The sequence below is a fragment of the Podarcis cretensis genome (genome assembly GCF_951804945.1).
Source record: "Podarcis cretensis genome assembly, chromosome: 1".
Classification (NCBI taxonomy): domain Eukaryota; kingdom Metazoa; phylum Chordata; class Lepidosauria; order Squamata; family Lacertidae; genus Podarcis; species Podarcis cretensis.
The window spans coordinates 37,196,123-37,224,084 of NC_137170.1; the positions used below are offsets into that span (position 1 = coordinate 37,196,123).

The 27,962-nt window shown below is 41.6% G+C and overlaps 2 protein-coding genes and 2 long non-coding RNA genes across 11 annotated transcripts in view; 2 read left to right on the forward strand and 2 right to left on the reverse strand.

The window, feature by feature from the left end:
* Positions 1-565, reverse strand: part of SCFD1 (sec1 family domain containing 1) — a 40,837-nt gene extending 40,272 nt beyond the window's left edge. For both annotated transcript variants that reach the window (XM_079954683.1, XM_079954682.1), the window contains exon 1: positions 426-565. Coding sequence is in view for 1 of the 2 variants with exons in the window: in XM_079954682.1 (XP_079810808.1) it covers positions 426-456 (31 nt within the window). In the remaining variant the exon portion in view is untranslated. The remainder of the gene's footprint in view (positions 1-425) is intronic.
* On the forward strand, positions 1-15,023 carry LOC307204176. Of its 5 annotated transcripts, none has more exons than XR_013833516.1 (7): positions 1-295; positions 6,893-7,073; positions 7,823-7,939; positions 9,992-10,126; positions 10,591-10,673; positions 11,321-11,384; positions 13,128-13,265. It is a non-coding gene; the product is annotated as an uncharacterized lncRNA (long non-coding RNA). The 5 variants fall into 5 exon arrangements; XR_013833517.1 differs by lacking the exon at positions 1-295 and adding an exon at positions 510-648; XR_013833518.1 differs by lacking the exon at positions 1-295 and adding an exon at positions 655-794.
* G2E3 (G2/M-phase specific E3 ubiquitin protein ligase) lies at positions 6,590-27,830 on the reverse strand. The gene is given in 18 exon segments (XM_079954593.1): positions 6,590-6,789; positions 6,792-7,009; positions 7,266-7,465; positions 8,443-8,615; positions 8,869-9,050; positions 10,326-10,627; positions 11,600-11,728; positions 13,153-13,285; positions 13,373-13,500; positions 14,469-14,585; positions 15,225-15,331; positions 17,106-17,268; positions 17,802-17,926; positions 19,553-19,654; positions 19,822-19,919; positions 21,164-21,219; positions 22,573-22,673; positions 27,781-27,830. Coding segments are annotated over 17 exon segments (2,322 nt in total). The 5' UTR covers positions 22,617-22,673; positions 27,781-27,830; the 3' UTR covers positions 6,590-6,744.
* LOC307204209 overlaps positions 21,497-27,962 on the forward strand; it is a 39,781-nt gene continuing 33,315 nt past the window's right edge. For 2 of the 3 annotated variants that reach the window (XR_013833525.1, XR_013833526.1), the window contains exons 1-2: positions 21,497-21,952; positions 22,664-22,871. This is a non-coding gene — a long non-coding RNA (uncharacterized lncRNA). The remainder of the gene's footprint in view (positions 21,953-22,663; positions 22,872-27,962) is intronic. The other variant, XR_013833527.1, reaches the window with a different exon arrangement.

Consider the following 27,962-nt stretch of genomic DNA (forward strand, 5'->3'; position numbering starts at 1 on the left):
CCCTATAATCCCAAACTGTTGTTGCTGTTCTTATAAAACCCGAGGGTTGGAAGCAGCGAAAGAAGAAACACAGCCGCGCCAGGAAACTAAGAGCAGGATGCGGAGTCAAGACAGGGAACCCCCTCGGCGCCTTGGCCGCCACGGGGCGACCCCCCCCCCAAAAAAAAATAAGGCAGGGCTCCGCTCCTCCAGAAGCGGATCGGCCAGCCAAAGAGAGCCTTCCTCGCGCGGGTTTTAAAGGCAGAGGCCCCGCAGAGGGTGCAGGAAGGAGCAGGCCGCGCGTATCCTCCGTGAGGTAACAAAGACGCCGCGAAACCCTCCCGCCGAGGAGGCGGCGGCGGTCCCGCCGCACCCCGCGGGCTCCCGGGCGACAGAGAGCCGGCGCCCCTTCGAGCCTGTCCCCGAGAGAAAAGCGGGGAACTCACCCGTCTGCTTCTCCCGGATGCTGGCCGCCATCTTTTCTGCCACTTAGGCCGGCTCCGCCCCCGTCGTCGCTACAGCAGCCGGCAGACGTGGCGCCCCGGCGAGGCGGCCCCTGCTGCTGCTGCTGCGAGCGACCTGAGGCGCGGCGGGCGGAGCTTCCTCGCCCGGCGTCCCCTCTGGCTCCTCGTATATCCCAGCCGCCGGCGCCGCAACTGGGGCTTCTTGGTTATCTCCGGGGATGGTTGGAAGAGGAGAGGGCGGCGGACGGTTTCCTCCTTCTGCTTCTTCCCACCGCCCGCTCTTCTGCCACTGAGGCGCTCGCGGCCCTCGCGCGGGACGGGCTTGGCGGTGCCGGATGGGGCGGTTCTGAGGTGAATTGGCAGCGAGGAGCCAAAATATAGGGAAGAGGGAGAAAATGCCACGCTCAAAAAGTTGCTGCTTACGGGCGGGTAGCTTCTTACGCTTGAAACAGCTGTTAGAAAATATACAGGGTTTCAAGGGGAAGGGCTGGGCAACATCCTAGATCTGACCACCATGTACCCCCCCAAAAAAAACCCTTTTCTGTCTCTCTAGTAAAAGACTCGTAAAAGATCATCATAATATTCTCAAGGCTGCAATCCTAGCCCCTTACCTGCTAGTAAAACCTCCTTAGATTCTGCTGGATTTACTTCTCAGTAGACGTGGGTAGCCTTGCTTCCTAAATTATGATTTACCTCCAGGGCTACCACTGGTTTTATTATGCTTTTGTGATGGCTTTTGTTGTTGCTAAACCCAATAGTCACACAGAACCTCTGTCTTCAGAAGTACCAAATATTAGCGGAAAGAGAAGAAAGCCATTGTGGGGGTAAGAATCTGGCTGACATTAAGCCATATGCAGAGTAGACCCACTGAAATGAATGGAAACATGATTTCAGTGGGTTTGAGTATGGCTTAATTGGATATGGCATTGTATTTATATTATTTTGCCATATACTCTTTATCTTATTCAGGGCTTGTATTCCTAACTGGATAGTCCAAGTTTGGCCTAAAGTCACAGTTTTCCAGGTTAACTAGTCAGAGAGGTTTACAAAGTGCTAGAAGTTGACATTTGGTCCTGTACACAAGCACTGTTGTTATTTAGGGAAGCTTTTTAATGTTGAATGTTTTACTGTTTTTTATATATGATGGAAGCCACCCAGAGTTGCTGGGGCAGCCCAGTCAGATGGTCAGGGTACAAAATAAAGTAATAACAATAATAATTTAGTCTACCACAGCAATTCATACACAAACCCACAAAAAGAACTGCTTTGGTGTGTCCCCCACCCCATTAATTGGCCACTGTTGGGAGACAGATGGAGGAATGTGACTCTGTTGATTCTTCTTGATCTCTCAGCAGCTTTCAGTACCATCCACCATGGTATCCAAAATACCAATTGTGTTGGAAGCATACAGGCAGCCAGTGTGGTTCTAGATCCAATTCAATGTGCTGCTTTTGACCTATAAAACTCTATGGCTCAGAACCCCAGTATATTCTGGCATGTCTATCCCAAACATACCTGCATCCTTCTCCAGAGCCCATCCCCCTCTTTGGGGATGCTTGGAGGGTGGTAACAAGGAAGAGGACCTTTTCAGTTGTGGTTTCATTGGTTTAATGCCTTTTGCAGTGAAGTCGACCTGGCATCTTTGTTTCAGCACCAGACTTATCTCCTCCACCCAGCTTTTGATGGATTACAAATGGATGTTTTGCTACTGCTGTGCCGGCGATTTCCTGTAGCTGTTATAGGGATTGTTACATTTTTGTGGCATAAAGTATTACTATTTGTTTTTAATGTGTGATAAGTCACTTGACTGGATGTGGGTGGCACTGTGGGTTAAACCACAGAGCCTCGGACTTGCTGATCAGAAGGTCAGCGGTTCGAATCCCCGCGACGGGGTGAGCTCCCGTTGCTCTGTCCCTGCTCCTGCCAACCTAGCAGTTCAAAAGCACGTCAAAGTTCAAGTAGATAAATAGGTACCGCTCTGGCGGGAAGGTAAATGGCGGTTCCGTGCGCTGCTCTGGTTCGCCAGAGGCGGCTTAGTCATGCTGGCCACATGACCTGGAAGCTGTACGCCAGCTCCCTCGGCCAATAAAGCGAGATAAGCACCGCAACCCCAGAGTCGGTCACGACTGGACCTAATGGTCAGGGGTCCCTTTACCTTTTAGTCACTTGAAGACCTTTGGGTAACAAATGACTGACAAGTCAAATAACAGTATTTAAAAAAAATATAATTTAAAGGTGCTTTATGGGATAATTATTCTTACTGAGCAATATTACCACCAGAAATGTGTAGGTCCAGAGCCCTACAGCTTCCAAACCATCTTCATGGCAGGGGAGGAGGAAAAGTGTGCCAGAAGGAATAGTCTTCTTCCCATTGGAGCAAATGGCATGGGGATGGCATGTTCCGGCTCATTATGTGGCATAATTTCTAGCATGTTTGTGTCACTGGGATTTCAGGGTGTTAGGATTCAGCACATTTGCTTCTTCATGCTGCTGCCCATTCTCAAGGACCAGCAGGCCAAACATTGCAATAATGTCCTACCTTCCAAGGAGCTCAAAGGGACAAAGAGTTTTGCTCCTCCCCATTTGCAGGGTAGGGATTTCAACCCTGGTCTCCCAGGTTTATCCACTACATCAATAGTGTAGCCTTTGTGAAGTGTATAGAAGCATTTTCAGAGGCATGTTTTTGGTGGAAGTGGGTAGTCTAAATTTGGGAATTTTTCTGTCTCATCCTTCAACCCCTCAGTGGAAACACTAAGTTTAGTTTATAATCTTTTCCATAAGTACCTGAACAGGAATCATATAAAATATATAAGAATGGGAGTCCCCTATCACACTTTAGGAAGAAATAAATCAGTGTCATTTGTGAATCTTCAGAGCTATAATATACCAATTTTATTTGTAAAATGAAGCTAGGTAAGTAACCCTGGACTACGATAGAAGATATTCCTGTTTGCACTATTAACATTGTATGGTAACATGAGTATTATCATGAATCTCAGATGAAGCAACACCATTGTTGCACATGAACATCCTCAAAAGAATCAAGTCCAACTACATTTGAATGCATATATATTTAATACTGTTAACTGACACATCGTTGATTTATTGCACTTTATATACAGTACATGTAAATGACGGTTCTCCCATAATACATTGCTGCAAGTAATAGAAGAGCAAACAGACACTGGAAGCCATAGAAAGCCCCAGGAAATAGATATTAAAGTTTTAAACAAAAACTAATATTTACAAACTTATAATTGTACATGTGGGTTAAAGCCTCAGCGCCTAGGGCTTGCCGATCGAAAGGTCGGCGGTTCGAATCCCTGCGGCGGGGTGCGCTCCCGCTGCTCGGTCCCAGCGCCTGCCAACCTAGCAGTTCGAAAGCACCTCCGGGTGCAAGTAGATAAATAGGGACCGCTTACCAGCGGGAAGGTAAACGGCGTTTCCGTGTGCGGCTCTGGCTCTGGCTCTGGCCAGAGCAGCGATATCACGCTGGCCACGTGACCCATAAGTGTCTCCAGACAGCGCTGGCCCCTGGCCTCTTAAGTGAGATGGGCGCACAACCCCAGAGTCTGTCAAGACTGGCCCGTACGGGCAGGGGTACCTTTACCTTTACCTAATTGTACATGCAAATTTGTATTCTACACTATTTCTACATAATGCTAATTGTTTAATCCCCCCCACCCATGAAAGAGTTCAATCATACAGAAATGGTGCCTTCCTTTAATCCAAATTACAGAACAAAAAAAATCAATGAATTTAAGAATGCTATGATAAAAGCATTCAGTGAAGTGTTAAAGGTACCTGAGCTGCCAAAAGGAATACTGTTGCCCTGAATTGACATCTATTTGCGGATTCCATTCATTTGCAGTTTATCCTACTTATGCTAGTATAGATGTAGCATTACAACTCTAATAAAGTAGTACATATTCAAATAATCACAATTAGGAGGACTTAAGAGGTTCACATCCTGTGCACAGAGGTTTTAAGGCAGAAATAGCACAACAGCATTTTCTTTACTCCTAGTACTTTAACCCAACAAACGGCTAAGCTAACAAGGTCATAAAATCACAAAGTGCAAAGAATAGATTGCCAGGATGCACTAATCATGGGAAGTAAATTAAATCCACAGATACTGCAATATAAAATACAATGATCAAGACTTCTGTAGGGAACACAGATTATACAGTAGACCAGTGGTGTCCATACTTTTTTCAAAGAGGGCCAGATTTGATGAAGTGAAGGGCCATGAGGGCTGACCAAAGTTGTTGACCTTGTTTTTTAAGACTGAAGTTGTTGAGCTTTTTTTAGGGCCAGATTAGGGCCCTGAAACGGACTTTGGACATGCCTACAGTAGACCAACATGTTTATAAACTTAGAGGGTTCTATTCCATGCTGTATGAATAGAGTTTGTCTGCCCCCAAACATCTCCAGAGGGTTCCCCAACCTTCTAAAGCAGATTTTGAGGGAGGGGGGAGAATGCAGGGAAGAAGAGGGAGGAAAAGCTTAATTGAATACAACCCATAGCAGCCCAAAATCCTTTCTTCCTGTAGCCTACAAATTTTTGCTAGTTTGGGTAGCCAGCAAAATCTCTGCATTCCCCAGTACGGGAGGGAGCTCATTTCCAATGATTAGCATGACACAGGAGGTCTTTTAATGCTCAGCATGTCTGAGAGGTCTTTTAAGCAATTCTCCTCCCTGTTCTTAAGCTCAAGGAAAAGATTGAAGCATGTTTATATGATGCTTATGATGTACCTGGAGGATTTTCAAAGCACAGTGCAACTGAAAATATTTAGGCCTGCAAAACCCAGGGCAGGGAGCAGGACATAAAGAAAAGCCATATACAGTCCAACAGAAAACACTGGAAAATTATCTTTTTGAGTAAGTGAAATACTTTACAATAAGGCGGATAGCTCAGTTGGTTAGAGCGTGGTGCTGATAACACTAAGGTTACAGGTTCAATCCTCATAATATACAGTTGCATATTCCTGCATTGCAGGGGGTTAGACTAGATGATCCTCTGGATCCCTTCCAACTCTATGAGTCTATTCTAAGGTTTACAGGACTCACAGTGTAGTATGGAATGTTTAAATGTAAGGATCTATCCTACACGGAGAATAATAATTCCTGCAACACTGCAATTCAAGATGTATTTCTACATATCATTTGTTGCCATTCTCATAACAGGCACATATAGGGCCTTCAATGTGTGTGAATTTCTGCTTGCTTTCATTTGAACTTTGATGAGTTTGGAGATACTCCTGCATGGTGTAGTGGTTAAGAGCGGTGGACTCGTAATCTGGTGAACTGGGTTCGCTTCCCCGCTCCTCCACATGCAGCTGCTGGGTGACCTTGGGTTAGTCACACTTTTCTGAAGTCTCTCAGACTCACTCACCTCACGGAGTGTTTGTTGTGGGGGAGGAAGGGAAAGGAGAATGTTAGCTGCTTTGAGATGCCTTAGGGTAGTGATAAAGCGGGATATCAAATCCAAACTCTTCTTCTCCTGCATGCCCTTTTGACATGGCCCTTCTCTTGAAGTCAACCTCACCTTTTCTCTCAAATGATTGACATCTAAGTGTCCATGTTCTGTCTTAAGTCACTTATAACTAGCACATAAGAATTTGCTTACACTTCTATGAATTGCAACACCTTTACACACCAGCACATTTTTCTAATACCAAGGAAAATATTTGGAATGACTGTGGAACGGAAATTTAATTTTAAAGCAGCTGGGATACTGCACCACAGCTGTATTCAGTGTCATAAAGCTCTGTTATTCTTTAAAAATATATATATATCTGACAAAAGTTAAAATGAGGTATTATGTTTAGCTTCCTTATTATAGTTCATAAGTAATAGCTAGGATACTTGAAATTCACTTAGAATGTAAAATATTCTCTCATCTCAACAAACCAACAAGTCAAAACTTACACAAAAACATGATTTCTGGCTATATTACAAACCAATGTAAAAGGGATTTGTGAATCTAGTTGTCTGCTAGCGTATATTTGATTATAATATAAATGGATGGATGGTACAGTACATCAGCAGACAATTATGTCACCAGTTGCCTTATGTTATGAAGTGGGGCTGTGATAAGGATGAGATTGGGGCACGGTGTTAAAAAGAAACCAAATAATGCAAAATGGTTTGGAAAGCTTTGTTTGTTCATCATTTTGAATCAAGGTTCAAAATGTAAAGACTGAGATTAAGCCATTTCCACGATCAAGTTGCAAGTCTGTGAGGATGAACGTGTGTGTTATCCAGTAGCAGCTAGCAAGCTTCTTAAATGCTTCATCATTCAATTTTCAGCATCCATGGTAGTGACTAATGCACTTCTGATTCTAACCTTAGAGTACTTCTGATGGTGCAATCCATAATTCTTTTAAACTTCTCGTAAGACTTTGTTATTGGAAGCTCTAAACAATTAAGGTGTCTCTTTCCAACAGGGTATTTTATATGCAGAAACTTAACTGCAGGCTCAGGATCAAAGCCAATGGGTGGGATATCACGAATGCCAGTTGCAAACACTAAGATGTCCTCTAGAGTTACTGCTGACTCACCACCTAGACCAAGAACGAGGAGTTTGATTAGCTGAAAACAGCTTTTACAAGATTTTCACATTAGAAGGTAAGAGTGAGTCAAGCTAATGATAAATTGACCATAGTTAATCATTACTGCAAATGTAAAGTGAAACTAAAATTCATAGGCAAGGCTTGTCTTAAGAGTTTGATAAATAGGAACTGAAGTCTTTCTTTAAAGCCCCCAACACATTCCAGATTTCTAGTTCAGATTCGCTTAGGTGGGTCCATTTTTTCTTACCTTCTGTTTCCTGTAAGTAACCCATCCAGAAATCTAGACTTCTGGCTTTGTCTGCTCCCGGTACACAGTGGATAGCAAAGAGATCACCAAGAAGTTTTGCTGTAAGTTTCTCAGGCTTGTGACATAATATGCTACAGAATGCATCAGGATTCATCTGCATTTTTTCCAAAACACCAAGTGTTTTCAAACCTTGTCTAAAGCTAAGGGGGAAAGAGACAATGCATTGAACCAAGAAAGTGCTATGAGGTTTTTTTTGTTTTTAAAAAGATAGAAAAAAACTGCCAAATTCATTTGCATATTACAAACACCACTTTAAATTTCTAGAAGCAGTAATTCCTTAGGGCTTTGCTGGAATTATTAAAAACAAAACAAAACAATTTACTGATACATTTCTGATACATGTACTAGTCAGAATACCCTTGCTGGAGCTGGTACCAGCTACAGATTTTAATCAGTAATTTATTTTAGAGCTTCTAAATTTTCCTGAAAGCTACTCACAACAATGGATGGTGTCCAAGTGTGGCATCCAGCTTACAGGAATTTCCCTCTTTTCCCAGGCAGCCCCAGTACACTCCCTGAAACCGTTCTGGAAAGTTGGGGGATCCTGAAGGACAGATTAGGGAGCAGGGAGGCTATAGAGGCAGCCAAAAAGGGAAAACCTGTCACATCCACAAGTAAAATGACAGATCTCGCCCCAGAGAAAGAAAGCTGCAGAACTTCCTCCCTTGGGACACTATTAAGTATATTTAAGTATTCATCCAACAACTCAGTTTTTCAAATTTGAGACATCAAATATCTTTAAGCATTTTTGAGTAACGTAAGATGAACATTAAGAACAGGCCGGTGGCTCACCTAGGATCATATTCTCACAGTGGCTGACCAAATGTGTGAGAGAAGCCTGCAAACTAGACATGAGCGCAACAGCACTCTGCCTACTTGCAATTACCAGCAATATTTTTTTCACTTGGTGTCATAATAAAATTTTATATTTTCTAGTAAATGAGAGGGGAAGCCACCACTAGAACAATAAATTCTTCATAACACGTGAAACTTGACTTGTAAAATTTTAATTTATAAATGCAAAACATGAGTTAATTCACATGGAAAGAGTGTGGCTACAGAACCCTGGAGTATAAACTGGAAAAGTATAGTAATGGGTTCTACATGCAAAACAAACCTTTCAAAAGGTAAAAGTGTTCTCTTTATGACATGGTAATTCAATATCTCATTCACCAACACATTCTTATCATGTAGAGCTGTTACAGGTTTCAAACATCCAGCAATGGCGAGATATTCGGAGCAATCACTTATTGCCAATTCTAAGCTGTTCAGAGTTCTTGCAGATTTTATCTACAGTAAGAAATCAAACATCAACTAGTTAATGTGATGAATAAATTCAAATGGATGGATGCAACTTCCTCTTTGTTTCAGATCTTATGTCTGATCACTTTTGGCTGACAAATAAGTGGCGCATATATTATGCCAACTATTGCTGAGAAAAGAAATGCCCTCAATACCAAATTGATTTAAAATTAAGATGTTAAAAGAGAAAAAAATACCAAGGCCCATCCCTATAGTGCTATGCAGTTATAGAACAACCTACCTTCTCTATTGTCTGCAGAACAGTCACATCAGCAACATCTTCAATAGTTGGTTTCACATTCTCTGTGCCATAAACAAGGCAGTCAAACAAGGTCTTGGAAAAGAAGCTAGGAGATGGCCCTCCATGAACCAGAGAAACTGCTATCATTTTTCCAGCTTCATAGTATAAATTATCTTTAAGAGCTGAAAGTACAACATATGTAAAATAACTATTGTGCTTACTAAATGCAGCTGGGATGAGCCCCAATCAATCTAACCAACTGCACACCTTCTTCAATATTCTGTTTCCCATCCAATAAAATGCCCCTGGAAGCCCAGAAAAAGTGCACAGAGGCCACAGCTCTCTCCCCCATTTGTTGCCAGCACTTAGTGCTCAGAGGCACCATGCATCTGAACAAGTGTCCATCTTCCATGAATTTATCTAAATCTATGTAAGCCAACTGTACTTATGGGATACAAAAGAAATGGGCTGGACATTTATGCTAAACCACCAGGACTTGTCTGTTTCCCTTCCCCACTGCATACCCAATCCCTGTGGTCACAAAAAGCCGCCCTGGAGTTTTAGTCAGAAAGGAAACTGAGCCATCAACTCTACTTCAAGAAACAACTGGGGCAAATGCTCAGGGTTTCTTTTGGTATGCCAGCGAAATATGCTCACCAGAGCTTAACAAAGGCAATTTTCATTACCCCAAAGAACCATGACTTAAAACTGTATTTAATAGTTCTCCTGTCCCTTGATACATAGTAAAACACTAGAACAGAAGCTGCCTCCTCTACTTGTATTGGTTTTTGTTACCTGGACAGAGTCAATAAAAACTCAAAAAGACAATTACCAGCACCCCTCTAACTGGAGTTGCTCCATCCACTATTACCAATTTTGCTATTTCTGAGCAGCCTAAACAGCAAAGAGAGTAAGGAGACTCCTATATAACAAAGTGAATATTCCTATTAATATTAATTGGAGTATTCGTATTACTGAACTTGCAGTACACAGCCAGTGTGGTGTAGTTGATAGCATTTTTGAATTTAGATTGTGGTAAGATCTAGGTTCAAATTTCTGCTCAACCCATGCAGTTTGTTTGGTAGGAAGACACTTGCTTAAGATCACCTAATACACCTCACAGGCTTGCTGCACACCAACCACATCAAGAGTGCTCAGAACCCAATGGAGAAGGGAGAAAGAAGCATACAGTTGTACCTTGGATTTCAAAAGCCTTGGCTCCCGAACAAATCAGCTCCTAAATGATCGAAACCTGGAAGTGAGTGTTCTGGTTTTCGAATGTTCTTTAGGAAGCCGAATGTCCAACAGAGCTTCTGCAGCTTCCGATTGGCTGCAGGGGCTTCCTGGACGTTTTGGAAGTTGAACAAACTTCCGGAACAGATTCTGTTCAACTTCCAAGGTACGACTGTACCCACTTTCCTCCAAAAACATTTCAAATGTTTATAATTTAGGCTTACCTTGAGAATCAAAAGACAATATTTTTGAGGAATCGCCTTCAAAGAGCGAGGAGTTCTGAAGGTGAAGAATCAGTAATAGAAAAAAATCTCCCTTTGATGAATCCATATGTGTTTTTGTCCTGCAGTTTATGTACTTTACTTCAATAGTATTGGCAGGATTGAAGCTCCGCTTTTGAAATCCCTTTAAGGCGCTATCCCAGATGTTTCGTCTATTGATATTCAGTCTTGTTCGTTTGGTATTAATTTGTGATCTTAATTCCCTCAGAATATTGGAAACTTTTCTTTGCTGCACTACAAGTTGCCTGCACAAAATAAAAGGACTGTATTATTAGCACAGCATCTACTTAGGTATGTACAGCAATAGTTCTGGGTATATATAACCATGTAACCTCAAGTTGCTCTATTTTTTTCCAGAATAAATTACTAATGGCATCCTAATAAGTAGCTCACTGAAACTGCTAACAGCATGATATCTCTCTCGCTCTCTCTTTAGAATCAGCATACTTACTACTCAAAACAATTCAATAACATTTAAATAAGGAAGCACAAAGTTTCTTGTTGAGAACAGAGTCAGACAAAATGCTGATAAACAGCTGTGCACCATCTATTTAAATACTATGTTCCCCACCCAGTTATGTATCTCAATAAAATCAGTGTAGTGGATTGTATCTAATACTATACAAGCAGACTTCTACTAGTGTGATGGGACTTCTCCTCCTCCTCTGCAGCCCCCCTGTGCATCTCAAAAATATGCTCCAAAAGGTGTCCCAACCTGGAGCATATTTTTGAAGGTTTATGGGGGCTTCAGATGCAGGAGAGGAAGGAGCATATAACCCCCAGTCTCTATCTAATCTTAAAACAATGGTCTGGATCAAAAGAATCATTAAACTATTTCCACGAGCCTAATGGGCAATATCTAATTGTGATATCTTGATACTGCAATGAACTACTATTTGTGCAAATGTTATTTTCCTGTCCTTTCTTCCTGCCTCCAGCCAAAGAATCTGCTCTGGAAGGTCAAAGAAACATTTGGAGCTGATTTGGAGGCCAAGTCAGAAGGTGTGTGGGCAAGAGTAGAAGGGAAAGCCCCATCGTGTATGCTGACATGACACTAGATCTCAAAGTTGTTTCATACTTGTTCTCCTGCCCATAGCAGTCCCCAGTGGGAGGTAAAAATTCCACTGGGCTGCAAGCTCAGGGTCAATCCCTGCCCCCAAATTCAATCATTTGGTATAAAATAAAAAAAATTGGCTGACAGTTCAACATTTACTTACGTTTTTCTTAGTGTCAGATTCCTCACGGAAGGACTAATCACGGAGGAAGGGGATATCAGTCTATTATTCGAAGAGGGGAGATCAAGTTGTGAACACTGAGTAAAGGCATTGGGGCATATCTTTGGGGACCTAGAAGGGAAGAAGCCCAACCACCTTGTTAGTTGAGTTAGCCACACCCTGACTCAGAAACAGCTGAGTCAGGATACAGGTATCTCCAGCATACAATATTGTCCATGACAAGTGTACAGTCAGTAAATTACATTTGTTTTTTTGTAAATGAGTACTTCAGGCATGAAGGATTGCTTCTAGATGCAAACAAAATAAGATTTGCACCATGTCCTTAAACAAATTACATGCTTTATGCTACTCCCCATTCAAAGAATACATTGCAGGCTGCCTCTGAAGTCCCCAAGTTTCAGAATAGCTTGTTGGATGGAATGAAGAGCTGCTACAAAAAACTCTGGAACATTATGTTGAATTCATGATTTAGCCCTTTGATCAGTTATTATTTTTAGGCTCTAACTATAATTTGATAGTGCCGATGTTCACACAAGCTTTGCCACATGAATGAACAAGAATGAGCTGCAGCAAGCCTTAAATTTGATAGCACATCCCCACTGTCCAATCCCAGTGCAGGCTGGAGTTCAGGGGCAGAAGGTTTTGCTTTTGATTACCCACCATTTGCCACATCCTCTGGATCTGGAATTGGGGTTAGTCTTAACCACAGTTAAACATGTCAGTTTCAGTAGCTATGGTTTGAAGCTGGCACTGAAAGAAAGTACAGGGAAGGTGGCTGCTTGGTGCTAAAAGGCAAGGAATTCCATAGTATAGGTGCTGCCGCATTAAAATATCAATTTCTCACAACTGTGGAATGAATATTACGTGGCACCTTTAACAGTGCCAATTTTGGTCAAGTGACATATATGGAGTAAGGTGATGCCACAAGGAAAACATTCACAAGCCATTATGGGCTTTATATAACAACAGTTAAACCTTAAACTTGGCTTGAACAAATCGGCAACTAGTACAGATCTCTGGGCAGAGGCATTATGTGCCGACAGGGCCTTACTCCTGTCAGCAACTATGCTGCAGCATTCTGCATTAACTGCAGTTTCCAGGCAAAGTGAAAGGGAAGCCCCACATAGAGTATACTGAGTTAATCTAGTCTTGAAGTCACCAGTGCTTTCCCAGCCCAGGAACAGCTGAAACCATCATACCAAATGCAGCTGGTAAAAGACACTTTTAGCTACTGGGGCTACCTGGGCCTCCAGTGGCAAAGCTGGGTCCACAAGAACCCCCAGACTGCACATCTGCTCCTTTGGGCATGGGGATGGACCTCAGCCAGGACAGGCAACTGACCAATGTTACAGACTGCAGAACCAAAAGTAAGAACTCTCAACATCCCCCAGCCATGTGGGAAGAGCGAGCATAAACATGAGGTTCACTGCAGCTCATTCCTGTTCATTTACATTGCGTTCAACTGTGGTTTAGCATGATGTGTGAACACTGCCTGTTTGTTTCCACACAGCTGCAAATGAAAGAACATCACATGCCTGACAAGGAAGCCAAGATGGGATCCAGGAGACTGTCTGGGACATTTGGGTGACGGCTCTTCCAGCAAGCTATCGCCAATATCTGTTTTTTCTGGCATACTCCGAGAACGCTTTCGCCATTTCTGACAGTTCCCTGTGTAATGAAATTAACACAATTTCTCATCCAAAATCTTTTAAAAAGTTTAAATTAATTCAAGTAGAATGGTGAACAGTTTCATACCAGTTGATTTGGCAAGGATAGTTCTACATTCTATGCATTCCCAATTTTGCTCCCAACTTGTTAGTGAGGAACATGCCAAGTGAGTTCCACTCGAACCACAATATTGACAGCGCTTTATTTCCCATTTGCTAAAAGAAAACCAAAATGCATTTTAAAAATTAAGACCGTTAAACTTAAAAAAGAGAAGAGTTAACTCAATGTAACTAGTTATGGCTTCACTTTGCATCAGTATATTTCCCAAGATGGGACATAAATTTCAGTTGCAACATATATGTGGTAAAATGGGAGGTGCAAGGTCAAAGATTACTAATATTATTTTATATTTAATATATTTACCCTGGCTCTCTTTAGCAAAGGATACAAGATAGCTAGCAATAATAAATAATACACTATTAAAAAGAATCAAACATAACTCCACAGCAGCAAAAGCACACTGGGCAGGACTCAAATGTTCTATTCTGCTCACAGAACTAGCCATTCAGTTCAACCTAATGGTAACTCAGCTCTACAGACAGTCAAAGTATGCCACCCCCCAATGCCTTCTAGAAAAGCTACCACTTCACTGAAGGAATAAAAATAATGATAAAACCTTCCTAGTGATGGCATGGGACATGCACCAGGTCCTCTAATGTTGACACACACATAGGGTGCATGCTTTCCTGTTTCTTCAGAGTTTCAGATTTCTAAACATGAAGACCTAATGACTGGCAACATAAAATCAATATGCCAATATCTTATTACAAGGAAATAAAACTCACCAGGCAATTTAAGTTAAGGATCACTAGTTTTGTTGTCTTAATATAATGCCATATATAGAATAAGGTGATCAACAGCTACTAACTATGACAATTATGTTCTACCTCCACAGCTGGCCCTATAGTGGGGCTTCCTACAGACATCTAGGGAAGGTCATTGCAAAAACAGGATGGTGGACTAGATGGGCCTGATCCACCAGGCACTTATGTGGTCATGATCATGTCCAACTGACTTTGAATTAAATTAATTTAATTATGGATGGAAGCAGGATAAGATGACATTCCTATAAACTACGAGCATATTTAACATGCTTATGTCCAAGGACCACATTTATTAATACCTATCAGGCTCATTGTAGTTTCTTCCATTTTCGCAGAGGCAGACATTGATGTCACAGTGTTGGTAGCACTGAAGAAGGTCCTGGTATGCATTCTCTTCCAGTTCCCAGGAGGCATCTCTGGAAACATTAAAACTTATTTGAACATTTCAAGCCTACACTGCAACTTTCCTTGTTTCAATAGTAATATATGATTTTACTATTATCAAGAGAAGATGGAATCTACAGAAAATCAGTAGCTGTTGGATAGTCTATGCTTTTGTAATTCAGATCTCCCATCTATCGGAGCAAGCTGATTAACCCCTGGGTTCCTGAACAACCAGCATTTACAAAATTTGGAAAACTTCAAAAAAAGATTTCCCACATCCCTTTCTAGGGTTAAATGTGGCTTTGTATTGTGTGTGTCTTGACAAAAATCATTTGTCTCCTAATCTAAGTCTCTGTGCCTTCGTCTCTTAAGAAATGAGTTGTTAAAATACTTTGCAGTAGCTAAAATGTTCAGTTCTTTCCATCTTGCATCTTAATTTCAACCTTTACTATTAAAACTAATGAAAAACATGCCTCCTGCCCTTAATATTAACCTATGAAAAAAGCAGCTTAATAGAAAAATAATACAAAATAATACACCATAAATTTCAAAAGAGAATTAACCATGTATATCTCACTCTCCTGTTAAATATACCTAGTGGTATACAGCTTTAACTATAAACCTGTACAATATATTTTTAAAAATAAAACAATATTTTGGGAGGTACTTACTTTTCTGGAATATGTAAGCCCATTCTCAACATTTCATTCTGAAATTTCTCTTTATTATTACATACTGGGCATCTAAAGAAAAATACTCCTGCACTTAGCGCTTGACACTGGATCCAAAAGAGAGAAAAATGATCAGTAAATCAGACAAGATTCTGGGTGCTTTTGAAGATGAGGGTACAACACAGTATCTGTAGTAGGCTATATTAATGGCAATTTCTTTAATGATCATTACCATTACTATATTTATTTATATCCTGGCTCCCCCCCCCCCCCCACAAGCAGGCCTGTGCAAGTGAAGATCCCAGAGCCCACGCAGGTTCATATGAGAAAGAAAAACTTTCAGATAGCCTGGACCTAAGCTGTGTAGGACTTTATAGGTCATAACCAGCACGTTGACTTATGCTGGGAAACAGACTGGTAGCCAGTGGAGCAGTTGTAACATTGCCTGCTATATCCTGTTACTTTTGCAAGTGCTTACTAGTTCTGAGCTTGTAAAGCTTCCAGTGCAAAAAGCACATTTCCTCCAGTTATCAGTAGTTATGGCTAAAGAGTACAGGATGAGTTTGGCAGTTCTATCCTGGTTTCCAACAGAAAGCTGATTTTCCCAAGTACAGTGGTGCCTCGCAAGACGAAATTAATCCGTTCCGTGAGGCTCTTCATATAGCGGTTTTTTCGTCTTGCGAAGCAAGCCCATTGACAGCTTAGCGGATTAGCGCTATTAGCGGTTTAGCGGCTTTTAGCGGATCAGCTGATAAGCGGCTTAGCGGCTTAGGAAAAGGGGGGAAAAAGGGGAAAAAACCCGCAGGAACTCGCAAGACATTTTCGTCTTGCGAAGCAAGCCCATAGGGAAATTCGTTTTGCGAAGCGCCTCCAAAACGGAAAACCCTTTCGTCTAGCGGGTTTTCCGTCTTGCGAGGTGTTCGTCTTGCGGGGCACCACTGTACATATTACTGCATTTGCTCATATTCATTCCTTTTATCGTCCTCCCCAATCTTACTGATGACATTTAGATTGTAAACTTCTTTGAAGCAGGGATATGGAAATTTGTTTGTGTACATGCATGCTTATGCTACTCTAGGAAACACCACTGATGCTCCCATACCAGTTATAGAATTTGTGACTCTTATTCCAGTTAGCTTTTAGTGCAGGGGTGGGAAACCGTTTCTCCCTGGTGGGCCAGATCTGTCTTTGCCCTACCACCATTGGTAAGATTTGCCAGGTGGGTAGAGCCATCACCTACCAATCATCTGATGTCGCAGCGATATCAGGTAACAAGCCTCTCTAGGAATGTTCTGTGTGTGCCTCTATAGCAGGCATGACCAAACTTGGCCCTCCAACTGTTTTGGGACTACAATTCCCATCATCCCTGACCACTGGTCCTGTTAGCTATGGATGATGGAAGTTGTAGTTCCAAAACAGATGGAGGGCCAAGTTTGGCCATGCCTGCTCTATAGAGGCTTCTCAGGTTCATGAAGCAGTTTGCATGGAAAATGTTGCTAAATATGAAGGTCTTTCTTCAATTTGAGCAGTGGTTTCAATGCAAACCCATTCATGATCCTAAGCAAGGTACACTCTCACTGCTCATCAGCTGATCAGTATCAACTGTTGGGTGGGTAGGTGTTCATCTTGCTTCAGCAAAAGAATAGTAAGGAACTCACTTTAAAGTTCTTTGCTTGAAGCTGAATTGGTCCCCAACCTGAAATGAAGTCTCCTGGAAGAGGGCAAAGCTGGCTAGCTCCCTGAACAGGAACATTCAATTCTGCAACATTTTTATTGCAGGTCCTACTTGAATTAAACTATACAAGTGCTTTCCATCATTGTACAGCATACTTCTTTTTAGTAGTAAAAGGAAGTACTATTATTGTGGTGTTCTGGACATACCTGCAAACAGTCTCTATGAAACCAAGCGTTTTTGCAGCATGGACTTGCCAAAATGTTATACGATGGTGCATGTTCAACCAACTCTAAACATATGGTACACTGTGATGATCCTTTAGAGGTTGGGGAACGTTTTTGTGTGGGTCGGTGTTTCCAACAGTATGACCTGAAAAATACAGAGCCACTGCAAGGTTATTACCTGTAAAAGCTTACTGACATTCCAAGCAACAAAGAAACATGGGGCAACTTAAGACCAACAAATTTCTCTTGGTATAAGCTTTTGTGGGCTGGAATCAACATCAGATATGTAAAGTGGTCACCTAAGTGGATATGCATATATAAACAATGTGTACAGAGAGAATGGTGTTTTTAAGAACCAAAGTAAGCCAAATAAGCAAGCAATGGATGAAACAGCAGTAGAGGTGTTGCATTACTATGCACAGCACAAAAGCTCTAGCCAATGGTGATATCTGGTCTCTCAGGATTTGCGAGGTATATATGTGGTTGCAAGATGAGAGAAGAGCAAGAGGGATTCCTATTTTTATGTGAGAGGAAATCTGTCATGCAAGTGGGACACCACAACTAGATATCATCCAATTTATGTATTGTATTTAAATAACTCCACATTAACAAGAACTTTGGAACTTGCAGCTTTTTGACTCTAGTTAATTTTACTAAAAGTTAATGAACATAACTTACGGAAAATTTTCCCTGAATTGGAAAATGCATCCTCTCTCTACCCCACAAGGAAAGTGGTAACTTCGTTTGCATCTGGATGCCACACAACCAATTGAAGCACCTCTTTTCTTACAGATAGCACATTTCTAAAAACAAATACCACCAGTTGTTTAATTTTTTTGTTTTAGTAGTTATTCTAAAACTTATTTTAACCTCTGTTTAAAAATAAGAAGCAATATATAACTGTATAAAATGTATATTAAGAGAAATGCGCTGTTGAATAAGTCATCACTACTAGTCAAAACAATAATGAGCCTTTCCTCAAATGTCCATGATTTACTATACAGTGGAACCTCGACTTACGTACGGCTCTACTTATGTACCACTCCAGTTATGACCTTCAGTAGGTGCTTCTACTTATGAACTTTTCTCTAGATACAAACAGAGACCTTGCCAACAGCCTGGAGCTCAGCTGGCCGGCTGCGGAGCAGCGCTGAGGTCTCTGCTGCTGGGGAGAGGGCCCCCATCCCACCCCCAAAGCTGTGGAAGAGGTGCCGTGCCGCCTGCAAGAGACACAGCAGGGCGCACTGTAGCCCCAAACCCCGCCGAGGAACTAACCTGAGGAAGTCCAGAAAAGAACCTGGCCTGGCAAGAAAAAAAAGTGACCCTGGCTGATGGGAACCAGCTCTTTACTGACCCTTGCCCCATCCCCAGCTTGTAGCCAGGTAAGCCCACCCACCCTCAGTGCATGTAAGGGAAAAAAATGTTAATTTTTTTTAATCTACAATACTGTCTTATTTATTTTACAGTACAGTACATTGATTATTGCCTTCATTTTATGGATCTATGGTCTTGTTAGACAGTAAAATCCATGTTAAGTTGCTGTTTTAGGGGATGTTTTTCATCGTCTAGGATGGATGAATTCACTTTTCCACTACTTTCTATGGAAAAGTGCCTACTTATGTACATTTCTAGTTATGACCGGAGCTCCGGAACAGATTATGGTTATAAGTAGAGGTTCCACTGTAGTTCATTTTTCTATTATGTAAATGAAAATGTAACTAGCTTTCTTTTCTCTTTTGGTTTACTACAAAACCAAGCAATAACCCTGTCATCTGCATAGCCACTCATTCAGAATTGTCCACTATCACTAGTATTTTGTATACAGAACCCCAGCTAATGTGAACATTTAAAATGCTGGTTTTCGATCTTTCATATTTGCAAATAACTTTATATAACAACATAACAGCATTAATAACTCTGTCTTAAAAATATATGTAAGTATCTTACTCCCAACTGCCACTCTACATCTTCAGTACTTCTATTTGTGGCAGAAATTTCCAACATGCTTTTGGAATTTCTAAAACCTTTAGTTTAGAGATTTGATTAATTTTGCTTAACACCAATCATAGAAGTTAACTGTTTTTATACAGTTAATTCTACAGGTTATCTGAGAAGTGATTTGGCTTTCTCATCTTCAAAAAAGAAAAAAAAAGAAGCAGCATCGTTTACTACAACTATTTTTTTTAATTCCCTGGGTTTTATCTACAGCTATCCTAACCATTAACTAGAAATGACTGCTTAATGCTATACAGATTTCTTTAACCAAAGCAGTTGCATCAATATCTGCCTATAATGCCAAAGAAAGACTGTCGCCTTAGTGAAACTCAACTATATCATATTTTAGCATATTGTACTGGTATACATGATGCTATGTCCTTCTGGTCAGACAACTCTTTGGAACAGACTCAACATTCAAGATATATTCTTACCAGTCTTGCAGCTCGATTAATTTCTTTTTGGATGTCCTCAGGTAAAAACCCATAAAAACCTTCTTCGTCTTCACCTCTCTGCCAAATCCCACTTGACATTAACTACAATAAAGGAATGGATTACTGGTAAGTTATTGAGAAAAAACATTACTGCAGACACCCACGTACACATGCTCTGCTCCAGCTGATCATAATACCACCCAAGGAGGTGTTGGTTTTCACTATAGCAAAGTACTTAGAACTTTGCAGGTTCAAAAGAAAATACTTACCACACAGTAATAATGAACAGTGAGATTGTAGTCCTCGTAAGTCCTCCTTTCCCCATACTTTTCAGGACGGTCATCAGCCCGTTGACAAAATTCACAGGCTAAAATATTAAGAAGCAATTTTATATAGCGTGTTAGTTCTCTGAAATGGCACTTTAGATGTTTAACAGATGTTTCAAGTTGTAAGATATACCCTTCCGACACAAAGCAACAATATCTGGACACAATGGGTTGCATCCAGTATCCCTTCCATTCAAAGAAGGGACTGAGATCTAGCAGATGCTCCTGCTAGAGGAAAGTGGGGGGGGGAGGGGGAAGCATTGTGAGGCATGATGTTCAGAGACAGGAATGAACTGCAGTGAGTGCCCCTCCTTTGCACAGCTGGGGAGGGCATTTGGAAGCACTGAATGAAGGGAGCATGACCCCGAAGCTCCCTGTGGTGCATTTCTCTGTGCTGAACTATGTTTTTGCACCAAGGTCACCCATATTTCTGGACCAGTGGCAATTCACAACCACAGACACATACACTCCCTCTTGAAAAATATGGAAACATTGCATCCAGTTGTTGAGTTCAATAGCAAAAATCAGAACTAGAACAAAATTGCTAGAACACTGTAGATTGTCCAACATGGGGGTTTTAGTGACTATCCAGTACGGATAACAAAGCCCAGAACATGATACATAGAGGATGAAGCGTTCTATGTCTGAAGATTTGGGGAAGGGACTGCAAGGGAAGGACAAATCTAATTGCAAGGTTAGGTATCAGTTTAAGTAAATCTTTCAAATTCCGTCTGCCAGTAATTACTGCAGTGTTTGTTTGTAGCAGGTTAGTGTGGTACAGAGGTTAGATTAGGACCTGGGAGAACAAGGTTCAAATTCCATCAGCTAGAAAGCTTACTGGTTGACCTTGACCCTCTCTCAGCCTAACCTACTTCACAGTACCTTTGGGAGGATAAAATGGGGAGGAGAACAATGTATGGAACCTTTAGCTCCTTGGTACAGCTAGGCTTATTAAGAATGGGGCAGAGTGACAATGTCCAAGAATAGTTAAATATCCAGTCCCTGAAACAATTGTTACATGAATTTGAAGTGGCAAATTGCACTAGCATTAAAAACAGAGGGTTGTTGTTTTTTTTTTGTACAAATCCATGATTGGCATTTGGTTACATTAATTCAGGCTTCCTCAACCTTGGCCCTCCAGATGTTTTTGGTCTAAGACTCCCATGATCCCTAGCTAGCAGGACCAGTGGTCAGGGATGATGGGAATTGTAGTCTCAAAACACCTGGTGGGCCAAGATTGAGGAAGCCTGCATTAATTGTTTAAGTAAACATGCACGGTACTTACTCAATTTCTGAAGGCAGCCAACAATGTTATCACTCATCCTAGCGTTCTCCTTCCAACTGTTAAATATGGAAGGGGGAAAAAAATCAGTTGCAGCATACCTGATTTTAGTCTTTTTAGTCTAGTACCATACCCAGTATTCTCTGTTTCAAATTAAAAACAAAGTACAGGAAACAGAATTATTGGTTTAACTACTCAGTATACTTTTCTGCTGTCATGACAAATTTGGCTTCAGTTTTGTATTAATCAGTAGTTCATTGAAATTTGCCATTATTTTTAAAAGTAGCTACAACAACATTTTTAGAATAAACTTGAAATTCAGAAAAGCAAATACATTATCTTTTCGGTGGTACAAAATTATCTGGAAGAAAATAAGCTCCTAGTGTCCTTGCAGTTAGCTATTTTGTCTCTGTGAGTCAGCTGAGAGTCCTGCCTTCAGTCTTCATCCAGAAAAATAAGATGATAAGGAACAAGTGAAGAAAAAGAAAAAAAGAGGGAAGGAGGGGTAGGGGAGGGGATGAGAGGGGAGTCGAGTTTTTGTGTCAACTGAAGAGGCAAGCAGTGAGATGAGATAACAGGTCACAAAGGTATTACTTTGGAGCAATTAGGTCATAAAGGCTCTTGCTCTGGGACAGTATAGTTGTTATCCAACACTCCAGAAAGGTACCTCATGAGCCAGTAAGCTTATACAAAAGGGTATTTTGCCATTATAAATGCCTCTTGCTCCCTTGGAATGACTTGGAATGTTCCCTTGGGTACCAATCTAGTAGATACCCAATAAAAATCTCAGTGGTAAGTTGAATTTCTAAGCCTGCAAAATAAGCCACTTTGCAATACAGCAAACCCCAAGATGCAAGTATCTTCCATGCCTAGTGTAAGGTTAATACTTTGCTTAAAATCTTCTTCCCAAACACAGTATGTCAGTTTAGGTTAGCCTCCAATGTCCCACTTCTCCAACAAGCAAAGATATCACAACAGTTTAGCTTGGCTAGCTGGAAAGGAGACTAATGAATTTGCACCACTATCGCTGCATTACACTGACCATATGTTAAGTTTTGAATGAAAAGCTAATTTTATTTGTTTTAGGAATACAGTATGCACCAATAAAAAGTTCTGAAACAGATACTACATAGAAATCCTAGTTATAAGCTCCGTGCAGGATCATCCATTTGGGAGAAAACAGGTCTGCAAAAATAAGGCATTTGCCTGCTGCTCAAAAGACAGCTTGCAGGGATTTTATTCCACAAACAGAGCTCCAACAAGAGATAACTCTCTGCCCACACCCCACTTCAGAGGATGGCTTCCAAGAGGGACATTGGTTTGAAATTGGCAAAAGGCCTCTGCGTTGGCAACAGTATTTAGCTGACTATACAAAACAACCAAATCACAAATCTTTTTTGTTTTTTGATTACCTCTCCTGAAAAAATATTCTTTTCTCAATAATTTCCAAAGGCATTCAAGATCCACTAGCTCTAAGTATTTCAACTGATATCATCTGTACAGGTAGGGTTTCCTGTGTAACATGGACAGAAGCAGATGGGAAAAGTTACAACCTTCACTATCTTCGATCATTCCTCTTACAGAAAAAGAAACTGGGAATATTTTATTATCCTAAACACTTGTCTACCCAGAAATAAGCAAAATACTCCTGAGTAAGCATCTTGAGGATCACAGCAGAAGTTTCCTAAATTCAGCAGATGGATAAAGAAAGGTATGCATGTGCACAGAGTCTTAATGATCTTTAGCAAACTTTTATTTCCTCTGCAGGCTTTTTTGTGGGGTGGAACTTCAGTTATCTGGATCATGCTAAGTAATCACAACACTATTTTAAAAAGCTTTATTTTTCTATTCCCAGACAGGTACAACATGGGTTACAGAAATACATTTCATACAAGTCAGGGCTGATACTTTTTATTAAAAATGAATAAACGTAACAAGGCAGGTTTTATTTCAAACTTGAGATGGTGTCATGACTTCAGATAAAACAATGGCAAAGAAAAGGATCCAGCTGGGGGGCTGTATCCTGAGCTTCCTCACCCCTGCAAGCCACTCTGACAGGTGGGTGGGACTGTCCACCTGTCAAGCACCTGATGTCACCATGATTTCAGAGAACCTATCTGCCCCTTATGCTGCACCTCTTCAAGTCAAAGTATCGCTTGAAGTCATTGCCGAACACCATTTTCTTCACACCCTGCTTTCAAGCAGGGACAAGCTATATTCCGAAGTTCCCTGTTCTCACTGGGGCTTGAAGTCACACCAAACAGCTGATTGGTGCTGACTTCAAATCCCAATTTTGTCAGGGATCCACTCCACCTGGGAGCTCTGATTGAGTACTCCTGAATGGAACCAACCCTAGCAGGTCTTGGAAGCCCTGCTTACCAAGAAACAAGCAACAGTACACTTTACAGCAGGCTTCCTCAAACTCGGCCCTCAGGTGTTTCTGGCCTACAACTCCCATGATCCCTAGCTAGCAGGACCAGTGGTCAGGGATGATGGGAATTGTAGTCTCGAAACATCTGGAGGGCTGAGTTTGAAGAAGCCTGCTTTACAGCTCCCAATTGTTCGTTTGCAGCCATGTTTTTTTTAACCTGCCCCACACCTGATGTCATATAAACCACTCTGAAGATTTTCCCGAATCAAGTGGTACAAAATTTTTATGAAATAAAAAATAAATAGAAAAATGACTTGGGGCATGGCTTGGAGAAAATGGCTTTGTGGGTAAAATTAGGACCCCTGCTGGGCCAAAGGTTCTCCACTGCTGAGATAAAACAAAAGAACACCTGCAGCTAACAGTCACTTTTGAGAACTATGGAAAAAATGTTGTGTGTATTAAAAAAAACCAACAACTTATTTTGGAGCAAGTCTGATTTCAAAGTCAAATCTACACTGCCACAGTCAGTCAGTTTTAAATAAAATGTTCTAAACAAACAAAACAAGGAAAGGAGACAGAATTTCAAATGCATGTTTTCCCTTCTGTTAACAGGCAACAAAGACAAGCTTTGCACTTCAGGAGCTTTCACAGATGCCATTTCAGTTCACTGTATGTGTCCTGAATTTAAATATGAAATGGTCTTAAGTTCACATTGTGGTTTGTGACAGCCTAATGCTACCACTTGAAAGGAAACCACTGGGCTATTTGTTTAGCAAATCATATTCCGTTTTTAGCGGAAATGCTCTCTAAATTGAAGGACAGCTCCAAGCAATAATAACCAGCCTGCATGTATTATACACTGCAAATCTGAAATGACTTAACATTCCTGAAGTTAGGAAGTATCTTAGAGTCTTTTAGCTCAGTTTACTCAGAACTGTCCACTGAATTCAATAGGACTTGCTTCCTAGTACTTTGGACTTACAACTTACAAACCTACTTAGACTGGAACCCAAACAGTAACTTAAGAAATCTCACTAGAAAAAGGAATATATTTCAGCCAAAGGTTCTAGGGTGTTCAGTGGAAACAGGGAAGATAACCCTATGAAACAGAAGCACATGTGTAATATATGGATGCTGAAATACGTCAACTGCTTCAGCCCTTTCACTACTTATAGAAAAGAGTGCTCCAACCATAAACAGGTGCTAAGTCACAGTGATCAACTTGACAGTAATAATATTATTTATACACCGCCCATTTGGCTGGGTTTCCCTAGCCACTCTAGGCAGCCCACAGCATATATCAAAGCATAATAAAACATCAAACAAAACTTCCCAATACAGGGCTACCTTCAGATGTCTTCTAAAAGTCATGTATTCTTTATCTCCTTGACATCTGAAAGGGGGGGGAGGTGTTCCACAGGGAGGGTGCCACTACCAAGAAGGCCCTTTGCCTGGTTCACTGTAACTTCACTTCTTGCAGTGAGGGAACCAGCGGAAGACCCTCGGAGGAGGACCTCAGTGTCCGGGCTAAACAATGGGGGTGGAGACATTCCTTCAGGTATACTGGGCTGAGGCTGTTTAGGGCCTTAAAGGCTCTGTGGGGAAGAGTCAGTAACGGGACTTATCTGCTTAGGGCAGTGAATGACTGAGAGCATCACCACAGTGGTTGGGAAGGAAGAGACAAATGAGAAATGAACTGAAAAATGGCTCCTTGTCACCTTCCAGCCTTGCAAAATAATGGCACAAAGGGAAACAAATGTTATTCTCTTTTTGTAAGTGCTTCCCTGGGTTGAGTTGCTTTTTTATTTCTGGCATTGACAACTGTGTGGCACACAAAAATTCAACAGGTAAAGCTTTTCCTGACATAAAGGAAATGATGGGAAATGGTTTGTTTGCACCAGCTGAATTCCTGTATGACATGTTTCCAGACTATGAACCTGTCTGCTCTTTAAGTTCTGCATTTCAGGCTCTACTCCTAGATGTCATTTTCAAAGCTGAGGTGGGTAACTGGGATTTAGGGACTCTTGATTGATGATGCCCCAGTTGTGAAATAGCCCCACTTTAGTGCATTACACTAATGCATAGGGGAGGTTCCCAGTGTGTGAATTAGTGATCAAGCTATCCCTATCCAGGAAAGGACACAGTGTAGCGCAATTGTAGTTGATGGTAGGCATTCTTCTTTTCCATTATCTGTGATTTCGTTTTTCTGCTTTAAATTGTTTTACTTTACAATTTTACCTTCATAAGCCACAGTATAAAATGATTAAATTAATGATTTTAACTTTTTGACAGGTGAAAATTTTATTATTTAGAGCTCTGAATGAAAACCCTATTGTTTCCTTGTTTTCCTCTCAATTTTTTTTTGTTTTAATTGTAATGTCAAGTGTTGAATTTAAGAATGTTTTTCAATATAAAATGCTAGCTGTTAAATGTAGAAAGAGGAGCTCTGTCACAATAAAAAAAAAAATGTGGAAAATCATATTCCTGGAGATTTCAAACATATAGAAAACAGGCATCAGTGGGAAGAAAGAGGGGCTGTAAAAAATAAAATCCTCAGTAAAAAGCCATTTAAAGCAAACAAATAAGAGTTTTATCCTACCTTAAAGCTAATAAAGTTACTTTAGCATAATCTACTTTGAACCAACTTCACAATACTATGCATGTTTACTTAAAAGCACACCTAACTGAATTCAGTAGGGCTTACTTTCAAGTAAGAGTGCATGACTAGGGAGTACCGGTAAGTCTTGCACAAAACACAGCAAGTCTGATATGCACAGGATCACACTATAATTCATCAGCCTTAATGGTATTTTCTGTAGCATGGCTGTCCCTCAAAAAAAAAAAATCTTCTTTTAAGCATGTTACAGATTCTCCTGCTGTATTTCTTTGAGCAGAAGTAACTCTGTCAACCACTCGAAAAACTGTAACTAGACAACAGTACGCTGCCATCTGAAAGAAAAGCTGGGAGGGGGCTGTACAGTATATCTTTCTTCTCTTCACCCACCCAGCCAGGAGGATGGAATAAGTTATTGCTCTGGAAAGAAAAGACTCCAGTTTTGAACTACACAAAGAACTGAGTACTGAATTTTGGGCTCTGGGGGCATTAGTGTGTGGTTTCTCTCTCTACATATAGGATGTGGAATACTTATAAATATACTCCAATATTACAGAACACCAGTAAAACATCCAGTGTCTGGCACTTTAATTACAGTACTGTATATACCTTTAGGCAGCAGGCATAGAACATTCCTCTTCAACCAGCCTTTGCTGATTCACATTCAATTAAATGTGTAGTAGGAGGGGAGATTTTTTGGTTTGCCTTTGTTCCTATTTTTATTGTGCATTTTGCTTTTTTTATATTGTATTTTTATGCTGTACCACCCTTCATCTGTAGATCTCAGGGCGGTATACAAATTTAATTGACAGCAATACAGTGGTACCTCAGGTTAAGTACTTAATTCGTTCCGGAGGTCCGTACTTAACCTGAAACTGTTCTTAACCTGAAGCACCACTTTAGCTAATGGGGCCTCCCGCTGCTGCTGCGCCGCCAGAGCACGATTTCTGTTCTCATCCTGAAGCAAAGTTCTTAACCCAAGGTAATATTTCTGGGTTAGTGGAGCCTGTAACCTGAAGCGTATGTAACCCGAGGTACCACTGTAGTAATAATACCAAAGGAAACTGAAGTCAGGTAAGTGCTTCTCACCACTCAGACCGTAGGATGCGTCCAACAACATCAACATCACCCTCCTATACCAAGCATGATTTGCACCCGGATCCTAGTGCATATTTACTCCGAAGGCAATCCACGGGGAGAAAGAATACAAGGGCCCTCGGGATGAGGCCAATGGCTCACCTAGTCCAGCATCCTGTTCTCACAGTGGCCAACTAGATGCCTGTGGGAAACCCGCAAGCGGGACCCGAGCACAAGAGCAACTGGCATTCCGAAGTAAACCCCACAGCAGTTTACTCTCGTGTAAGGATGCTGCAGAACGGCAGTTAAATGCCAAAGCAGCTGCTTTGCACGCAGAATGTCCCACGCTCCACCCCCGGTCTCAGGGTTGGCAGGCGCTCCCTGCCTGAAATCCCGGAGAGCAGCTACCAGCCAGAGCAGGCAATACTGAACTGGACGGGCTGATGCTTCGGCGTCTCCCGGAGCGCCGCGTGAAAGGCGGGAAAAACTCCCTCCCTGCGCGCGCCCTTCTCCCAACCCCCGCGGCCACCATTCCTGCCCCGCGCACCTCAGGCTCACCTGCGCGATCCGTAAAGCGGGCGGACCCGCACCCTCCCGCTCGCACGTCCACTCCAAAATAACCGCCGGAGCATTCAAAACTCCAGCATCCGCTTGCGTCACAAAGGCGGCCAAGGACGCGAGGAGGAAGCCCCGCCCCGCCCCGGGTCCTTCCGATCGCTTGGTCGGACGCTCGGCTGCTC